Genomic DNA, 20429 nt, shown 5'->3' with positions numbered 1-20429 from the left:
AAAGATAACTTGACCTCCCAGTTCAATCGTACATGGATCATGAGGGGGACAACCTAAGAAAAGGAGGCCCAAAGTTTTTTGGTTGATACCCATCACACGGAATTGCCCAATGAAGGAATAATGAAAGTTTAATTCTCAAACGGATAGCCAGGACTCTCAATCAGAATGTGACGCAATGCCCATCGCCCATAATCACTGTCACCGATCATTGATGCTCCCATTCGATTTGCACTCTCGGCCATTTTCTTTAGGAATAAGAGGGGTGTGGCAGGACGGGGTGGGGTGGCGTGGGGTGAGGGGGGGAGATATATTTTGATGTGTTGCGGCAATTGGTGCTGGGGCGAAATAAAACAAATAAAAGTAAGATTGACCATTCAAAAGCCGACCGGGACTTGCGGTTTGAAAGCTCTCACGCGGCAGCTCTCAGGATAATCCTGGATGCAGAATTAAAAGATTCATTGCGACGACGACTATCTTAACAGGATTTCTATGATTTGCCTCATTTCAGGGAGGGATCCGTTATTGCAAGTTGTAGCGTGAATTACAACTTAGACGCAGTTCCGTTATCTCCTTCGGAAGCAGTGAAAATATTGGACAGTGAGCTGCAGAACAGCACAAATTTAGGGAACTTGAGAATTATTCGGGATTCTATCCAGTCTGGTGGTAAGTAATAAGGTGTTACAAAACATCTCAAAATGTACGACTTGCTGCAACTTGTAGCTGTGAAGCATGGCACAATAATGGCCATAGCTTTTTAAAACTTTTTTTCCAATTAAGGGGCAATTTAGGGCGGCCAATCCACCTACCCTGCCCATTTCTTGGGTTGTGGGGGTGAGACCCACGCAGACACGGGGAGAATGTGCAAACTCCACACGGACAGTGGCCTGGGGCCGGGATCGAACACAGGGCCTCGCCGCTGTGAGGCAGCAGTGCTAACCGCTGCGCCACCGTGCCGCCCATAATGGACATGGCTAACATTCCGTGTCTAGTCAGGTCACAGGGAGTTTTTGGAATACCCTTTCCAATACAAACAACAACTATAATGTAGAGGTGAGGCAGGGTTGGAAGGGAAGGAGTTGCGAAGTTGTGTATAGTTTTGTTCCCCTTACTTGAGGAGGGATGTAGCTGCATTGGAGACAGTTCAGAGGAGGTTCACTGGATTGATTCCAGAGATGAGGGCCTGTCTTATAAAGAGAGATCGAGCTGTTTAGGCCGATACTCTCTAGAGTTTTAAAGAACGAGAGGAGATTTTATTTAGGTGTATAAGATGATAAAAGGAATTGTTGCGGATGTTTCCTCTTTTGGGGCGATCGAGAATAAGAGCTCATAGCTTCAGGATGAGGGATAGCTGACTTAAAACAGAGATGAGGAGAAATTACTTCTCTCAAAGGATCGTGATACTGTGGAATTCTCTACCCCTCTGGGCGGCACAGTAGCACAAGTGGATAGCACTGTGGCTTCACAGCGCCAGGGTCCCAGGTTCGATTCCCGGCTTGGGTCACTGTCTGTGCGGAGTCTGCACGTCCTCCCCGTGTCTGCGTGGGTTTCCTCCGGGTGCTCCGGTTTCCTCCCACAGTCCAAAGACGTGCAGGTTAGGTGGATTGGCCATGTTAAATTGCCCTTAGTGACCAAAAAGGTTAGGAGGGATTATTGAGTTACGGGGATAGGGTGGAAGTGAGGGCTTAAGTGGGTCGGTGCAGACTCGATGGGCTGAATGGCCTCCTTCTGCACTGTTTATTCTATGTTCTATGTTCAGAGTGCGATGGATGGTGGGACATTGAGTAAATTTAAGGAGAAGATAGATTTTTCATTAGTAGCGGGTTGAAGGGTTCTGGAGTTTGGGCGAACAAGTGGAGTTGAGGCCGAGAGGAGATCAGCTATGAACTTATTGAATGGCGGAGCTCCTGGTCCTGGTTCTTATGTTCCTGTGGTGTGTAAACACTGGCATTGACCAGTTTGCTGATTGGCCAATTCCTGCACTGGAAGAGCATAGTCCTTCTCAGCTTTGATTAAATATTAAAGTGATTACCGTGCATTCTGCAAATTGTTCCCAATCACAAGTGTCGAAATCTTTCTTCAGCCACGTCAACCAGTGTTTCCATGTGATGTTATCAGCGCCTGCCGCTCAGACCTGCCATCACTGCCGCAGCGGGGTTCCCGGTGCCCGTTGTGGCAATCCATTTACAACTTTGGTGGGTCCGGAAAGTCTTGCTGACAGGAGGTGCTGGAATATTCCGCCCAGTGTTAAGGAGCATAGGAGCTAGGGGCAGAAGTAGGCAATTCACCCCTTCGAACCTGCTCCGCTATTCAATCAGTTTGTGGGCTCAAATCCACCTCCCTACCTGTTCCTCATGTCCCTTTAACCCATTTTTAAAAATCAGAAATGTATCTATCTGCTTCTTCCGATTCCACCGCACTATGAAATGAAATGAAAATCGCTTATTGTCACAAGTAGGCTTCAAATGAAGTTACTGTGAAAAGCCCCTCGTCGCCACATTCCGGCGCCTGTTCAGGGAGGCTGTTACGGGAATCGAACCGTGCTGCTGGCCTGCCTTGGTCTGCTTTAAAAGCCAGCGATTTAGCCCAGTGTGCTAAACCAGCCCTATGGGGCAGCGAGTTCTACAAATTCACCACCCTCTACGAGAAGTAATTCCTCCTCATCTCGGTTCTACATCTACCACCTCTCAACTTACATCTGTGACCTCTCGTTCTAGATTGCCTCACCAGCTTCATTTGGGGCCAATTCTGTGCATATTAATGTATTACAAAGCCTATTTTAGTGGCCACCCTTTGTCGGGATTTGTAATTCTCCGGCACTCTCTTCCGGGCATTTCACAAGAACTCTGGCTGGATAAATCCCAGCCCCACAACCCTTGGTTTCCTTTTGAAGAGGAGAATACATACTGGGAAATCGGCACCACATTACCCAGGAACCTGTCCTGAAATGAAAAATTCAATTGCCGGACTGTGTCTGCAGGTTTCCCAATCAGAATTCCCATTTGCTGAGATTCCGTACCAGGGGCACGGGAATTATGCCATTTCATGGTCTACTTATCGGACCACGCTTTAATATCCATTCTCTGTTTTTCAGATATCACTTTGAACAATCTGCAGCCGATCGATCTGAAAATCTCCTTCTTGATAGAAAACAAAATGTTCACCGCCAGCCTCACCAATAACGCTTCGAGTGAATTCATGCAGCTGAGGAATGCAGTTGTTACCTGGGTACGTAAAAGCAGATTTCCAACGCTTCCGTTTCAGAGAACCTCCTTTGGATATCTCAAGCCAGCCTTGGGTCAAGGATGCAAGTTTGTCCAACTGACCTTTTTGTTTTGGTTCCACAGCTTGAAACACTTCTCAAGTCAAGATTTGACCCAAATGTGCTGCCCAATTCGAGGGTCAATTTCAGGTATGTCCCACTTTCATCTTGAAGAGGTTTGCACAGCCAAATACAGCAAGGATCAATATTTCAGCAAATAAGTGTCTTTCCTCATTGATGGGGCCATTGTCAACACAGGGACACATGGCCACACTCACTACTTCCCCCTTGATTAAGTCCACCAACTTGGAGGCAAATAACGTGGTGCTCGAACAAACAAATTCCAGTCAGATTTGTCAACTGACCTCAGAACTTTCAAGTTAAGAATGGAAATCTCCATCCGCCCCGCCATTCCTCCAAACAATTAGATCTTGGCTAATCTTGACCTCAAATCCACCTTCCTGCCCAATTCCTACATCCCTCCTGTTAAGACACGGGAAGCCAATGGTTAAGAGTAAGGTAGCGTTTAATCTTGGTCACATTAAGTCTGCCCACGGCAGCGAACTGTTTACATTACACAGACCTGTGTGGGGACAACCGACATGCCAGTCCCTGTCAATGCCGGCCTTTATGCTAGATTGTTATAGGCCCCAGCTGGACAGGCCTCCGCCCACCAGAGGGGAAGCTCATATTCCAGGTGTTCCACAAGGAGATCAGTCATGGTATCCCCGTGGGCCTCATGGGGGCGATTACTCCTAGATTGCTTTCCAGTCGTATGATAATTACAGACATTAAGACTACCTCAATTCATTCTACAGGAAAAACTGCACAGACATATTGTGGCAATTGTCTTTTTTAAGCACCGCCCAGCTTAGCACATGCCATGTGTTGGTCACTCTGTTGGGGCAACTTAAAAACCTGGAGATTAGGTTTGCCCGGAGAATTGGGGGATGTGTGAAAGGGATGGTTGATAGGATTTCTCCTAGTTCCTACTGTACACAGAAGTTAAAATTAGCATTGCACCCTGACGTGGTCCCCAGGGAGAAGAGCCAGGACGCAGTTCCCAGGGGAATTCTGGGAAGCTCCATTGGGAGGGGATCCCCTTATCTGTTGGGGACGGAGTTCCCCATGTGCCTGTTGGGGGGGTGGGGGGAATGGTGCTCCCCTTGTGCATGTGGGGGGGATTTTCTGTTTTTTCTGTCGGAGATCGGGGCGTCCGACCTCGGGATTCCCGGCCGCCGGCACAAAGCGCTGGATTATCCGGCACGTGCAGCTTGCGAGCCGGACGCCGGCTTCCCCGTCCCAGCCAGCACTCTGTGCAGAGAATAGAAAATTCCGCTCTATGTGGACCGCACCACGATACGCGATGGGTTTGATGCGTTAAGATATGCATCCTGCTGAGCTGCCCTGCAGAAAAACACAAATGCTTCACTGAAAAACAGGGAGCAACAGTTATATTTTACAAATGCGAGTTTCCTCGAATTTTTGATTCCGGTCCTGACGCTTATTTAATAAAATATTATGAGTGGGCCTCTGGGGAGGGATGTGAAATGACTTAGCAAACGGGAAGCAACCCAGCGACCAATCAACTGTCATGATTCTGCTCACATTTCAGTGACAAAGCGGCAAAGGTGCTGGTGAATGCAAGAGTCAGGATTAACACGACCAGATTAGAAGATCGACCGATGCTGCGGAATCTGATCGCGAATAATGTTAGCACCTCAAATTTCGACATCATCAAATCCTCCATTGAAGTAAACGGTAAGTGTCCGTTTGCACATTAGTGTTCGTGTACAGCGCCCTGTCACATTACCCAGAAACATCTTGCTGCGCACAGGTAAATCGATTTCGAGTCCAGAGGTTGCTGTTATGCAGGTCCCCCACGGCAACGTTTCTTACACAGGAAGATTCCAAAGAAGACTGATGACTTTTTTTTTTCGATTCATTCGCGGGGTTGTGACCGCTGCTGTCTGGGCCAGCATGAGCTGCCCTTCTCTGATTGCCCTTGATCTGAGCAGCTTCCTCAGCCATTTCAGAGGGGGTAGTTAAGAGTCAGCCACGTTGCTGTGGGGTCTGGAGTCACATGTAGGCCAGACCGGGTAAAGACGGCAGATTTCCTTCCCTGGAAGACATTAGTGAAACGGATGGGACTTTATGTCAATTGATCCACGGTCAAGGTGTCACTATTTGTTGCCCATCCCGAGTTGCCCTTGAACCGGACGGCTTGCTAGACCATTTCAAAGGGGTCTGAAGCCCAGTTGGCCAGGCCACTGGGGGAAATTCTTTATTTTGAATAGAACTCTCTTGTTAAACCTGAAAGCCTCGCTCCCTCGCTCTCCCCATCCATTCAGACATTCCTTACAAATTGCCTCTTTGACCTCACCTGTCCGCCTTTACACGGCTTCGCAGTCACAGTTTGTTATCTTGCCTGCGAAGCATCATGGGATGGTTAAGAGTCAAATCAGTTCAAATTGTTGCTAACGGCTGAGCCACTGGCAACCCAACGTCAGGTCTGCAAAATGACGCCTCAATACTACCCTGGCCATTTGCTCGGATCTCAGGTGCCGGGGCTGGAACTGTCTGACTTAAGGGTCAAGAATGCTATCCATCTTGGCACTGTGGTTAGCACCAAAGACCAGGGTTCAATTCCGGCCCCAGGTAACTGTCTGTGGGGACTTTGCACTTTCCCTCTGTGTCTGCATGGGTTTCTTCCGGTTTCTTCCCACAGTCCAGGTTAGGTGGATTGGCCATGCAAAAAAAACCTGACCCTTAGTGTTCAAGGATGTGCAGGTGAGATGGGGTTATGGGGATAGGGCTGGGGAGTGGATCTAGGTAGGGTGCTCTTTCAGAGGGTCAGTGCACACTCGATGGGCCGAATGGCCTCCTTCTGCACTGTAGGAATTCTATGATTCCGTAATCTATTGGAATAGAACCGTCAATGCCAGAATGAATATTAGACCATAAGGCTATAGCACATAGGAGCAAAATTAGGCCATTCGGCCCATCGAGTCTGCTCTGCCATTCAATCCTAAAAAAAAAAGGCTGATATGTTTCTCATCCCCATTCTCCTGCCTTCTCCCCATAATCCCTGTTGGGGTGGACCGACTTCCCTAATGTTCTCACACTTTATCTGACTTTCACGCGAGGTAAAAGAGAAGATTGGAGTGATGTGTGACACTTTTGCTATTTGTAATTGAGCATCGGTCACGGACGAGATGCTTGCCCCATTCCCCAAACCGTCTCCTGCTAGTAAGAAACCTGTTCACAGCATCCCATGTGGAGGCGATTGAAAATTGTTTCTTGACAAATGTGGAAAGAACTTGCCTTCACATAGCGCCTTTTTAAACCCCAGGTTGCCTCTGAACGTTTTGACAGCCAATCAAATGTTTTTGAAGTGCGGTCGCTGTCGTAATGTAGAAAACTGCAACAAGGAACTCATTCTCTTTCAAGGTTGCATGTCCAATTAATGGCCCTCTGGAAGGAGCTATGACAGTGGTGGAATAGAGCTGGATGAGATTAATGTATGTGTGCTTAGCGTCTACCGTGGAAGATCCCTTACCATGGAAGATCCCCGTTGTCCATCAGTGCCCCTCCCATGGTGACTGCTAGGCAAATGGTCCTTATAGTTCCTGGTTAGTATAGTGGTTAGTATCCCCGCCTGTTGTGCAGGAGGTCGTGGTTCAATTCCCTGACGGGGAGCTGTGTAACTGTCCAGAAGCTTCGCTGGCATCATTTTGTATGGGCGGCATGGCCGCACAGTGGTTAGCACTGTTGCTTCACAGCACCAGGGTCCCAGGTTCGATCCCCGGCTTGGGTCACCGTCTGTGCGGAGTCTGCACGTTCTCCCCGTGTCCTGCGTAGGTTTCCTCCGGGCGCTCCGGTTTCCTCCCGCAAGTCCCGAAAGACGTGCTTGTTGGGTGAATTGGACATTCTGAATTCTCCCTCAGTGTACCCGAACAGGCGGCGGAATGTGGCGACGAGGGGCTTTTCGCAGTAACTTAATTGCTGCGTTAATGTAAGCCTACGTGTGACAATGAAGATTATTACGATTCAATTACGCATGTCAGCCGTCACAGTGTAGTTGCAGTCTACAACTATTGGGCCATTGGATTGCTCTGTGGAGTTGGTTCACGAAGATTCTCTTTTACCTCCCAGTCGCCGTCTCGATTTCCGAAAATAAATCAGATGATTTGCTGGACTAAAGAAATGAAGCCATAATGTACATTAAGGAACGCGAGGAGACTGGACTGCGTCTGGTGGGGGGGGGGGGGGGGGGGGGGGGGGGGTGAAGTTTCACATTCGTAGCAGTGTAAAATAGGGAAAAGTGTGGCTGTGATACACTTGTCATTCCCCACCAATTTAGTTTCCCATTGCAGTGTGCCGATGCCTAATTGTCCTTCATTTTCCCCGGCCCAGGCAGACGCCTTTCCAGTTTGTGTGGGGTGAATGTTGCAAATGTAAAAGAACAGCTTTGTTGCTGGGGAAGATGGGCCTGATATACTCTGATCTTTCCTCAGGTGACAGATTCACAGTCGATAATTTCCAACTGCCATTCCGGTTTCCAGACCTAACTTTTACCAGCAGTCTGACCAACAGGTCAAGTCCTCGGTTCAGAGGGCTGAACGCCAATATAACAAACGTGGTGAGTACTGAATACCGTCTGAAGGTAAAGTGAAACTTCCGAGCTGCAGGATATTGGATTAATAATACGACGCCCGTGTTTCTGGCACCCCGCAGGGCGGGTTTTCGGCACCCCTTCCCCTCCGGTGGTGTGCCGTCGGCATCATCCGGGTTCGCTGATGTCAATGTGGCTCGCCTACCCTGACACCGGGGAAACCTGCCGCAGGGGCGTTGGGGATGGGGGCGGGGGGGGCGGGGGGGGGGGGGGTGGTCATCTTCAGCAGGCCAGGAAGATCCTGCAGTCGGGAAGGGCTGGAACCCCGCACCACCACCAACACCTCGCGCCCGCCTCCAGTGCAACTTTAAAAAAAAATAAAGTTAACGTACCCAATTCTTTTTTTTCCAATTAAGGGGCAATTTAGCATGGCCAATCCACCAATTTCACACTCTGCAATTACGACAATTGTGATATTATCTGACCGAATTGTCCAGTCCCATGGCAGTCTTATTCATCACAAGCACCAGGCAGGGAATTTTGAATCTGCTCCATGCGGGTCTCCATCTTTTATAATGAAAGGGTGGAAAATGGTAGGAAGTGGCTTCACGATTTTGGGAGAGGCGCGCTTGGAGTGTGAGGCATGATCTCGATTCGCACAGGAAAATAGCCCCTCTGACCACTTTATGGCACTCCTTGGGTGCAGCAGCACCGGCTGGCTGCCACCTTGAAGCGACAACCCTGCAGATTGTCTGAGGTCAGCTTTGCTGGATAGTTCTCACGGTGCAAAGCTTTAGGCAGCAGGCGCGCACATCTGGAATTCAGACTGGGGTTGGATTGAGGTTCAGCATTATGAAGGCCATGCCCAAGGCACTCTGTCTAATACAGAGTCGCCGCTCACCATGCTACATGGCTGTCTCTTCGTTCATGTTGTAATGGATGGGACGAGGGGTGGGGGTGGTAACATGAGGGTGGGGGAGGCCAGAGCTCTCAATGTGGTTCTGAATTCCACCGTGGAGGTTGATGCAGGAGCGGTTTCAAGACCTGTGTATTGAGTCAGCTTCCACGTGGGGTTAATGCTGTGGCTCAGCTCAGTACAGAGAGGAACAAACACAACAATCTGAACAAGATGGCTATTTAATCAAGCTTGTTACGTGTACACGGAGAACAGACTGGATATCGGCCAAGACCTGTTCTGCCGAACAAAGACCAGAACACAGTATTTATAGAATGTTCAAAAATCAATAGCCCACCCCAGTTGGATGCGATCTAATCCCTGAAGCTGCTACTTTTAAACTTATCCAATAGAACTGCAAGAAGTGTTTAAACTTCACCCAATAGAATCGCAAGCAGCGCATGATTGATCCTCATCCTGACAGCTGTGTACAATCCCAGCAGCCTGTGCTGACTGTGAGAAACAGAACAACAGAACCAGCACCCTGAATTGTTTCACAAAGACAGGGGGCGAGATTCTCCGACCCCCCGCCGGGTCGGAGAATCGCCGGGGGCTGGCGTGAATCCCACCCCCGTCGGTTGCCGAAGTCTCCGGCACCGGATATTCGGCGGGGGGGCGGGAATCGCGCCACGCCGGTTAGCGGGCCCCCCCGCGCGATTCTCCGGCCCGGATGGGCCGAAGTCCCTCCGCTAAAATGCCTGTCCCGCCGGCGTAGATTAAACCACCTACCTTACCGGCGGGACAAGGCGGCGCGGGCGGGCTCCGGGGTCCTGGGGGGGGCGCGGGGCGATCTGGCCCCGGGGGGTGCCCCCACGGTGGCCTGGCCCGCGATCGGGGCCCACCGATCCGCGGGCAGGCCTGTGCTGTGGGGGTACTCTTTCCCTTCCGCCTCCTCCACGGTCTCCACCATGGCGGAGGCAGAAGAGACTCCCTCCACTGCGCATGCGTGGGAATGCCGTCAGCGGACGCTGACGCTCCCGCGCATGCGCCGCCCGGAGATGTCATTTCCGCGCCAGCTGGTGGGGCACCAAAGGCCTTTTCCACCAGCTGGCGGGGCGGAAATTCGTCCGGCGCCGACCTAGCCCCTTAAGGTTGGGGCTCGGCCCCCAAAGATGCGGAGCATTCCGCACCTTTGGGGCGGCACGATGCCCGTCTGATTTGCTCCGTTTTGGGCGCCAGTCGGCGGACATCGCACCGTTTCCGGAGAATTTCACCCAGGATGTCAGAAGTAATGTCCTTTTGGTCAAGTTAGCTATCCTAAATCCCATTTGAATACTTATTACTGCTATGTCCTAAAAATACATGTTTAATGGTTAGTAATGATTATTCAGTCCTATAATTCATCTCAAACCTTAATAAAATAACTTACTTAAAAATACTATAGTGGCATGCTAACTATTCAGTTTTAAGAGATATCATCGCTGACCCCCTCCCTTCAGAGTGAACATGTTCCATTGTGAGTCACATATGGGTTTTCAGTCTGTCAAATCATGAAGGGGATACGCATGTTGTCCCCTATCGCTGAATTCCCCAGGTGGCCTCCCATCATGCAAAGCTCTGCATCAGGAGCAATAAAACCACCTCAGATACTGTTTGGATTCATGGTCAAAATACCTGAGTGACCTCAGCAAGCATTTGTAATACCCTCTTTAATCATACAAATCCCCCAGGGGAGTGAACGATACTTAACATCCTCAAACACTTTAGACTGTACGCTCCAAAGCCATAACCGTTTAGCATCGTGACGGACAAATGTAGCAAGTACCTGGGAAAACCACCACCCCCCTCCAAGTCACTCACCATCCCGACTTGGAAATACATCGGTCGCTCCTTCACTGTGGCCGTGGCTAAATCCTGGAACTCCCTCCCTAACAGCACTGTGGGTGTACCTACACCACATGGACTGCAGCAGGTTGAACAAGGCGGCTCACCCACCACCTTCCCAAGGGGCAGTTAGGGATGGTTAACAAAAGCTGGCCCAGCCAGCAACGCCCACATCCCATCAACAAATTGGGGCTGGTTTAGCACACTGGGCTAAATCGCTGGCTTTTAAAGCAGACCAAGGCAGGCCAGCAGCACGGTTCGATTCCCGTACCAACCTCCCCGAATAGGCGCCGGAATGTGGCGACTAGGGGCTTTTCACAGTAACTTCATTGAAGCCTACTCGTGACAGTAAGCGATTTTCATTTTCATTTCAAATGGGAAAAAAACCTATCAGCGGATTGGTTATTGGAGTAATTTAAACCACAGGCAAACCCGTCTTCTGAAAGACAGCAACAAATGCAATTAAAGCAAAAGATTTAAGTTCTGCGCACGGGCTGATTGTTTGAGTTTGAAGCCGGTGCACTGCTTGGGATAGTCAAATGATTTGACATTGTCCTTTTGTGATGTAGGTCAATGGAATCTTTGCCAACGATCGTGACTTCATTGAGCTCTTCATCAACGAATTCAGGTAAAGACCATTCTCATTCATCACTTGCAAAGGTAGAGAATATGAAAGGCAGCTAATGTTTGTACGTGCTGCGGTGGTCAAAGTGCATTTCTCATGAATGTGTCCAGCAAGACCAAGTTGTTGTGCAGGCGAGAATGAAGCCAAAACGGTCAATTCTTTTCTCAGCCTCTGCAAAAAAAATTGTTCTTTTAAAATAAATTTAAAGTACCCAATTCTTTTTTTTTCCTCAATTAAGGGGCAATTTAGAACATAGAACATACAGTGCAGAGGGAGGCCATTCGGCCCATCGAGTCTGCACCGACCCACTTAAGCCCTCACTTCCACCCTGTCCCTGTAACCCCTCCTAACCTTTTTGGCCACTCAGGGAAATTTATCCTGGCCAATCCACCTAACCTGCACATCTTTGGGACTGTGGGAGGAAACCGGAGCAAACCCACGCAGACACGGGGAGAACGTGCAGACTCCGCACAGCCAGTGACCCAGCGGGGAATCGAACCCAGGACCCTGGCGCTGTGAAGCCACAGTGCTAACCATTTGTGCTACAGTGCTGCCCCCTGTGTGGCCAATCCACCTACCCTGCACATTTATTTGAGCTGCAGCAGTGAGACCCACGCACACACAGGGAGAATGTGCAAACTCCACATGGAGCAGTGACCCGGGGCCGGGATCGAACCTGGGTCCTCGGCGGCACGAGGCAGCAGTGCTAATCAGTGCGCCACCCTCAAAAGAAGTAAAGGCGCGTGCTGACCCTCGTGGTCGCCATTTTAAAGGCAAAGTGAACACAGTCCATCGAAAGAGGGAGGAACAAGTTGGTGAGCGTGGAGATCTGTTCGTGGCCACCAATAGAGTATGGGGGGGGGGGGGGGTGAGACACAAGCGAGCCATGGGATAAAGATGAAAAGGAAAGGGGTGGGGGGGGGGGAGACCTGAGAGGGAGAACACGCAAAGAAAATGAGAGGGACAAGGGACCAAATCTGTAGGTAGACACCTGTAAATATGCGCTCTGGCCAAACTGGGAATCGCAACAACGGTGCACCGACCAAACTGGGAGGGGGTCACGGCCACAGCGGGAGAGAAAGCTATAGCTTGCGAATATCTGGACTGACGTCTGCCTGTCCTTTTATTTCTTGTCTTATTTTTATTCCCTCTTTTCGAGACGGGGTTATGGAAAGTATAACATATGAATTGTGAAATGCAAAATGTGAAACCCCAATAAAAACACTTTCAAAAAAAAAAGAAAGAGGGAGGAAATAGTGCCTTTGCCAATGAACTCTGCAGTCAACACCTTTATTTTTCTTTGCAAATCTGTAGGTCTGGATCCGTTATCAGTCAAGCAGTAGGAGTATTCAACAGTGGAACAACAGAAAGATCTTCTGTTATCACTACTCTCGCCAGAAACGAGGCAGCATTCAGTCGCGCCAACTTAGCTTTGGACACCAACTTCCTTACCGGCACACGTACGTGAACTCGCAAACTTGCGCCCTCTTCTCTTGGCGTATTTATCCGCGGATCATTACTGCAGGGAAAGAAGCAGGAGCTGTCCTTTGCGCTGCCCTTGAAATGACAAAAAAGGCTGGGGCCGGTGTCACATGGGTGGTTTAACCTTGACAGCCGCCTGTTTAGTTTCGCAGTGCTGTGCATGTCCCGAATGGGTCACTCGAAGGTAACGAGGTGACGATGCCCCGTCGCGACATGGGTAGCGACCTGGCGGACTGCGCCTCACCAGCTCTGAGTGAACCCAGAACGGAGGGCAATTGTTTCCCTCGTGCTGGTCTGCGGAGCTTCGCGTTTGTTCCTTTTCGAACGGACAGGAAACAGCGTGAGGTGCCAATCAGGCCAAATGCCTGGTAGGTGTAAAGCTTGTGGTAAAAAATACCACGCAAACCTGTACTTTTAAAGCACCTTCATGTAATCAAGTCAGTCAAAGCAGCATTATTGATGAAATGTGACGCCTTGACACCTGAGGTGACGCCATGGCAGGTGGCCAAAATCCTGGGCTGGGACTTTCTCGCCCCGTCAAGGTGGGGGCCCACTGCAGGATATTTGGCGGCCTAGCCAATAGTTCATTGCCTTTTGGCGGAACCAAACAATCCCAGCAGCCGGATGGGGAAGAGGGGGGGGGGGGCTACTGGGAAACCACCTTTGGTTTAAGGGGCGCCTTAAAGGCAGAAAGCGGGGCCGAGAGAAGCGCGCAGGTTTGGGAAGAGAATCCCTGAGCCGAGGGCAAACATAATTTGAAGGCAAGGCCAAGGCAAGGTGGAACTATTAATATCAGGGATGCGCGAGAGACCAGAAATAGAGGAATAGATGGTATCCAAGAGGGTGGTAGGGCTGGAAGAGATTGAAGTAGGGGGCAGTGAATCAGCGGAGTGATTTGAAAACAAGGATAAGAATGATAAACTCGAGGTATCGTTGAATTAGGAGCCAAGGCGGGTCAGCAAGTACAGGGGTGACAGGTGGGGGAAAACCTGCCGCATTTAAAAAAAAAATGTTCTGTGATGGCTTTCAATTGGACGGCACAGCGGCACAGTGGTTAGCACTGCTGCCTCACAGCGCTAGGTGACTGCCTGTGTGGAGATCGAATTTCTCCCCGTGTCTGCGTGGGTTTCTTCCAGGTGCTTTGGTTTCCTCCCACAGTCCAAAGGGTGCACATCGAATCTGCACTGACCCACTTAAGCCCTCACTTCCACCCTATCCCCGTATGTCAGGCCAAGAACAGACATGTGGGCATGGGAGCAGGGTCTGTTGTTAAAATGGCAAGCGACAGGAAGGTCAGGGACCTGAATGCACGCAGGCCGAAGATGCTCAGCAAAGCGATCACCCAGTCTGCATTTGGTCTCTCCGAATCCACCTGACCTGCACGTCTTTGGACTGTGGGAGGAAACCGGAGCACCCGGAGGAAACCCACGCAGACACGGGGAGGACGTGCAGACTCCGCGCAGACAGTGACCCAGCGGGGAATCGAACCTGGGACCCTGGTGCTGTGAAGCCACAGTGCTATCCACTTGTGCGACCATGCTGCCCTACTAAATTGGCCGTGATAAATTGCCCCTTAGTGTCCAAATGTTAAGTGGGGTTAGGAGGGGAGGCGGGGGAGTGGGCCTAGGTTTCCTTAGAATCCATAGGATCATTGCAATGTATTCGGCCCATCACGTCTGCAGCGACCCTCTGAAAGAGCACCCTACCTCGGCCCCCCTCCCAACCCTTTGAACACTAAGGGGCCATTCAGCATTAAAGCCGTTGGCATTCTGTGTTCCCGTTGACGACGCACCCCGCCCGCGGGTTTCCCGGTGGCATGGGAAATTCGCATTGACAAGCGGCGGGAATGGAGAATCCCGCCAGCAGCGAATGGCGTGGCGCCAAGGAACACGTGGCTGGGGGAACAGAGAATCATACCCAACATGTCTTGTAATGGAAAGGAAAACCACAACCTTAATCCAACAAAGAGGAACTTCCCTTTGATCGATTGTTGATATTCAATTATTCAATGTTCAATATTGGATTACGGGTTAGAATTCTGCTTTTGTTGAACCATCAAAATTGAGCTGTTGGCAGCCATTCAAGGCCGTAGACCATTGGCGATTCCTGCATTGCCCTCAAATGGGTAGTGAATGAACCTCAGCTAAGATTAAAAAGGAAAAGTGACTGATTTAAGAGGGACCACTGCGCGCATTTTTTGAAATAGGTTTGAGGGAAAATGCGGAACAGGCAATTCAATTCTGTCTTGTGTGCTGTTAGCTGCTGACTGCGTCACCTTGCGAGGACCATTACTCAGGGCATGTTGAACAAGATTCTTTCTATTCACAGCTCCCAGCACCCCTGCAGGGCCAAGCCGGCCGACTCCACCAAAGCCCTTCCCAGGATTTGCCATTGCGATCATTGTTTTGGGCATTTTGGCGATCATTGCAATCCCGTTCCTTGTCGTCCTGGTAAGTCTGTGAAATCCTCTGCTCTGGCCATCTGTCCATGCAAGCAAGCAAGCATCACAGCAGTATTTGCAACAAAGCATAGAGAACTTAAACATGCTTCCCTTTTTTCCTCCCCCCTGCAGTTTGTTAAGACCGGTTACTGCTCCAAAGTGGCAAATGCCTTCAAGTTGGAAACTCCGGATGACGTGGACATGAAACGTCCAATGTTTGGGGTAAGTGTCTTGCTCAGTCTGGCCACGCCGAGAACCATAGAATCCCTACGCCGCACCAGGAAGCCATGTGTGGCCCTCTCGGAGGGCACCCTACCCAGACCCACTCCCCGCCCTATCCCTGTAACACCACTCAACCCAATACATCCCCTGGACACTAAGGGGCAAACCACCCAACCAGCACATCTTTGGAACGTGGGAGGAAACCGGAGCACCCGGAAGAAACCCATGCAGACACGGGGAGAACGTGCGAACTCCACACAGGCAGTCACCCAAGGTCGGAATTCAGCCCGGGTCCCTGGCGCTGCGAGGCAGCAGTGGTAACCACTGTGCCACAGTGATGACCAGAATGTCAATTGCTCTTTGAATGTTACTGTATGTAAATGCGCCCTCTTGGGCAGGCCCGCTATTGGCTCAGTTTGGAGCGGACAGCAGATGTGGGCAGTAAATGAGAGTGGGCACACTGGTCATTTCTTCCTGAACTGCAGTGTGGCGCAGGCTGAACTTAGTGGTCAATTGGGGTCACACTGCGCAACTCAGGAAGTCACAGTATATTTAACAAGAGGTCAACTAGGGGGCAGAATCTCCTGTGCCTTAAGACAGGCACCGGGACAAATGGGGGTCCGAATGTCATGCACTGATGTATTGCACAGGGGAAGTGTCTCAGGACATTTCCACACAAAAAGGGCAGCACGGTAGCACAGTGGTTAGCACAGTTGCTGCACAGCTCCAGGGTCCCAGGTTCGATTCCCAGCTGGGTCACTGTCTGTGTGGAGTTCGTACGTCCTCCCCGTGTGTGCGTGGGTTTCCTCCGGGTGCTACGGTTTCCTCCCACAGTCCAAAGATGTGCGGGTTCGGTGGATTGGCCATGATAAATTGCCCTTAGTCTCCAAAAAGGGTAAGTGGGGGTTACTGGGTTAGGGTAGATACGTGGGCTTGAGTAGGGTGCTCTTTGTAAGGGCCGGTACAGACTCGATGGGCTGAATGGCCTCCTTCTGCACTGTAAATTCTATGATTCAAAGGCACTAGATAAATAAATGTTGCTGCTGTTGAGAAGGGCCAAGGGTAAAACAGTTTTAATTGCTGCTTTTGTGGAACCCGCGTGGACCCTCACTAGCTTTAAGACTGAAGGCACTGCCTTCAGAATGACAGGGATTGAGTTTATAGAGAACTGGGTTTGTTGGTTGGGTTTTTGGAAGTTGGGGGGCTTTGAGGGGGGATACAAACAGGGAAGTGAAGTTACGCCCCACCCCAGACCAGCCATGTTGAATGGTGGAGCCGGTTCGAAGGGTCGAACGGTTTACTCTTGCTCCTCGGTCCGGTGTACCTCGTGGCCACGAAGATCAACCTTGCTGGCTCCTGCTGGGGGGGGGGGAAGCATTATCAGCCAATGGCATCAATGTCTTAACCCTGCTTCATTTGTCTCCATTCAGGGGAAATCGTACAACTTTCAATGACAAGAAGTCACGGAGAGTAACTTCAGTTTGAGAGACGCAATCTGACATGGACGATGATGAATACATATGAAAGTACATCTAACAGACTGCCCAAATTACCTCAGCGCATGTACAATCGTGCTGCTCAAGCATTACTCTGACACAATAAGCTTTTCCAAATGGACGTTGACTGACCTAACCAATGAACACTTCTGCCTTACTGGAAAACACAAGCTTAGTGAAGCTGCCTGGGAAGGGCCAATCCAATCTTCCTTTGCATTGGTGCATTGTATCATTTTTTTTAAACCTCCACCCCCCCCCCCCAGCTAATAATTACTTCCTTCGTGTTTCTGTAGTCAATAAGTCGCGTCGCTATAAATGAAGTTCCTTGTGAAAACAGACTCGGAGGAAATCATGCAACGCTGTGTGTCTCTGTGCTCAGAAGCCAATTGATGTTTGCTCACCTCTATTATTATAAGCCGTTTCTATCAAGTGGCAAATGAGCACTCATTAAATTGTAGCCATATCTAAAGAGTATCGTATCTCCGGCACTGATGCAAGGGCAAAGCCTAGATCTCCTGTGAATACTGTTGATACAATGGCACCAAGGTTGGTCGCCAGGGGGTAAAGTACAGCAGTTGAATGCAGGTTTGTGGCCGAACGCAGCGGCAAGCATGAAGTTGAAATGAGGATGTTGCGCGTGCGGTGAAACCTTGCGGAACAGAGCGGGAATTCTGACTTCAAGAGTTTGAGTAACCAGGGCAGCCCGCTAGGCATCGTTTCACCAAGGAGTCTGTCTGTGGAATCCCGATGCCCGCTGTCTCCCATTAACACAGGAGCGGGACTCGAGCAAAAGGACAGCTTGAATGCAACCAAATGTTCTCTACGCTACTCGGAGAGCGGATGGCATTTGCACATGATGCTGCTCTCCCTCTTGTCCTAGTTTCCCTTTGGCCACAAGGCACAATGGGAGGCATTGCATAGCCCAGAGGACAACAAACAAGCTAAACAACCGAAGTAGCCTCATCGGAAAGGAGATTGTTCAAACCAAGATTCCCCTTTGAAAGGTGAATTTAGCGACGGGACGCTGATAGTGGAGATCCCCTTTTGCAAAAAAAAAAAAGAGCTAAACGAACTGACTTGTGGCCAACATTTTGTACGCAACCTAACGCATCACAAGCTTATCTTAATTCGCAAAGGGGCCCTCAGAAATATTTACAGAAATGCTTGCAGGTATCTGGGGGAACCTTTGCGTGAGCCATCTTGCTCAGGCCTCGGGGCTGAGGTGTGAGGGTGCATCCGCCAGCTGGAATGCTGCGAGGGGGCAGGTGTTTAAATAGCAAAGTGAGGAATTTAGGAGCTTCGCGTTAACCGCTCTTGCGCCAATATAAAAATGCAAGGCCCAGGCACCTGGCATGAATGCGCCAATGATACGAGGCGCACCCACGTTGTCAGTGCTTTTACTCTGCACCAAAAGGATTAACCAAAGTTTACAGCTGACCACACGGTGCTTTGTGGCAATTACTTACTTCATGACATGCATTGTGCTAATGTTTAAGGATTTTATTTTATTATATTATGTATTGTGATCAGTTACTGTGAAATTCTATTCAGGCCAGTGACCATTCAAGGATGAGATGGTTAATTTAAATGTGGGATATGTATCCATATGTTATCAATGGAACTGGATTCCAAATTAGACTGTACCATTCCAGTGCTGGACTTATAGAGACCTGTGTCTTAGTGTTCATCACAAAAGCATTCTTCCGTTGTTTTAATTCGAAATCATTATGCTCAGGGCTGTCCGAGAAAACTTAATTTGTATATATGCTTGGACAACGTAAAATAAACTAGTCACAAAATATATCTTGATGTCCACACGAAAAATGCCTTGAGATAGATTTTTGTGACTAGCATTCCTTAAGAATCTCAGTTACTTAAAACCTGCACTTTACTGAACAAATCCCCTCGACAAATCTCAGGACACAACTGGTTCATAACTGGTCGAGGCTGGTTTTCAATTTGAACTGGATGGAACAAGCTCGAACTAACTTTTGTTGAGCGGAGCTTGGTTCCAGCGGCATATCCGGTTTGACAACTTCCCAGAAAGTATTTGAACTTCTTTTTGTTTTTGTGGCCCAGCCCTTGGTTCGTTCTGTTGCCGAGCGTCGCCTGCACCACACGTACTCAGATCTCCAGCCGCCCTCTTGTTTGTTCTGCAGTGGAGTCACTGTTGAGCAATGGTCTCCGCGATAGAATGTGCACAGGGCGCTTGCCACAGCGTCTACTGCTTTGTGGCAGCGGAGACTAGACCAGGAGACACCGCCACATTTTACCACACAAATCGGGGGAATTCAAGCATCTGCCTTCATTACCCTCTCGATAATGACACGAATGAATTTACAGACACGGATGCTAAAATTAATTTTTAAAAAGTAACATTTTAAGGGGCCTGGCCAAAAGCAAAGTATGCAAGTGTTTATTTTAATTTACTCTTCTCGTCTGAAGCACTAAGTCATGGGTTTCTTTATAAAATACTTCTCAGAGTTCCAAGCGTATTAAGTGCCTTATTGAAAACAAACATGTAATCCAAAAGATATATTTTTCAGACCTCATGTGATTTTTTTTTTTGTGTAAATGCATTATACTATTAAATAAATATTTCTTACAAATCAGGACTGTTGACATTTACAGCTAATCCTTTGGCTTTAAAAGTGAATCTTTTATTTTTGTGTCTCTCAAATCAAAATCTATCCAGAGGTCCCTCGGCAAAGCTTACTTGTTTACCTTTGTCGCTTATGGCCGTCAGCAATCAGAGAACTCTGACTCCTTTCGTGACTTGTTTATCTGAAACTCGCCCGAGGCTTATTAGTTAGATATTATCTGAAGTGTTCATCATGTTGGGCTGGGTAGGGCCCTGGGCTGTACTTGTATGCCAAACACGCATGGAAGCAAAAATGTTCCCTCAGTTCCACTCAAGGTTTTCGATATAACCCCATGTGGATCATGAGAAAACAAGGACTGATCTCCCAACGGGGCTCATTGAATAAGAGTTCCCCAGGTAGGGGCGAAGACCCACCACCTGAGGCTTGTTAAACCCTGGGATAAAAGTAGGCCCCAGTCAGGGCCTGGTGAGGCCTATCCTCTCAGTAGAGTCTACACTGGGAGTGAGATGCGATGTAAAGTTTAACTTGTGTATATGTAAATAATTCCACTTACGTTTATGACAGTTTTCTTAGGAGTTAGATAGAGTCATAGATGTTTGCAGCATGGAAACAGGCCCTTCGGCCCAGCTTGTCCATGCCACCCAGTTTCTATCACTAAGCTAGTCCCACTTGCCCGCATTTGGCCCATATCCCTCTATACCCACCTTGCTGATGTAACTGTCTAACTGCTTTTTAAAGGACAAAATTGTACCCACTGATGGGTCTGGATCTGTGGAGACTGCGTTTACCTTAGCAGTAACATAGACAGGCTACCAACACTTGTAATAGTACAACTCTATTTTATTTAACTAAGAGCTGTTAAACATACTTGCACTGTGGGTCGACACTATGTTAGATTGACTGAAGAC

At 49.2% G+C, this 20429-nt stretch overlaps 1 protein-coding gene across 3 annotated transcripts in view; it reads left to right on the top strand.

Moving 5' to 3' along the window:
• The window catches only part of LOC140404415 (uncharacterized), a 61804-nt gene extending 42271 nt beyond the window's left edge, over positions 1-19533 (top strand). For all 3 annotated transcript variants that reach the window (XM_072492928.1, XM_072492931.1, XM_072492929.1), the window contains 10 exons: positions 509-663; positions 3092-3225; positions 3345-3409; positions 4875-5020; positions 7777-7901; positions 11223-11281; positions 12593-12738; positions 15089-15210; positions 15333-15422; positions 16853-19533. In XM_072492928.1, coding sequence (XP_072349029.1) covers positions 509-663; positions 3092-3225; positions 3345-3409; positions 4875-5020; positions 7777-7901; positions 11223-11281; positions 12593-12738; positions 15089-15210; positions 15333-15422; positions 16853-16876 — 1066 coding nt within the window. In that variant the 3' untranslated portion in view covers positions 16877-19533. The remainder of the gene's footprint in view (positions 1-508; positions 664-3091; positions 3226-3344; positions 3410-4874; positions 5021-7776; positions 7902-11222; positions 11282-12592; positions 12739-15088; positions 15211-15332; positions 15423-16852) is intronic.
• The last annotated feature ends 896 nt before the right edge of the window (positions 19534-20429 follow it).

This window comes from Scyliorhinus torazame, chromosome 30 (genome assembly GCF_047496885.1).
Source record: "Scyliorhinus torazame isolate Kashiwa2021f chromosome 30, sScyTor2.1, whole genome shotgun sequence".
Lineage (NCBI taxonomy): Eukaryota > Metazoa > Chordata > Chondrichthyes > Carcharhiniformes > Scyliorhinidae > Scyliorhinus > Scyliorhinus torazame.
Note: the sequence above shows the minus strand (reverse complement) of the source record. Positions and strands in the feature narration are given on the sequence as shown.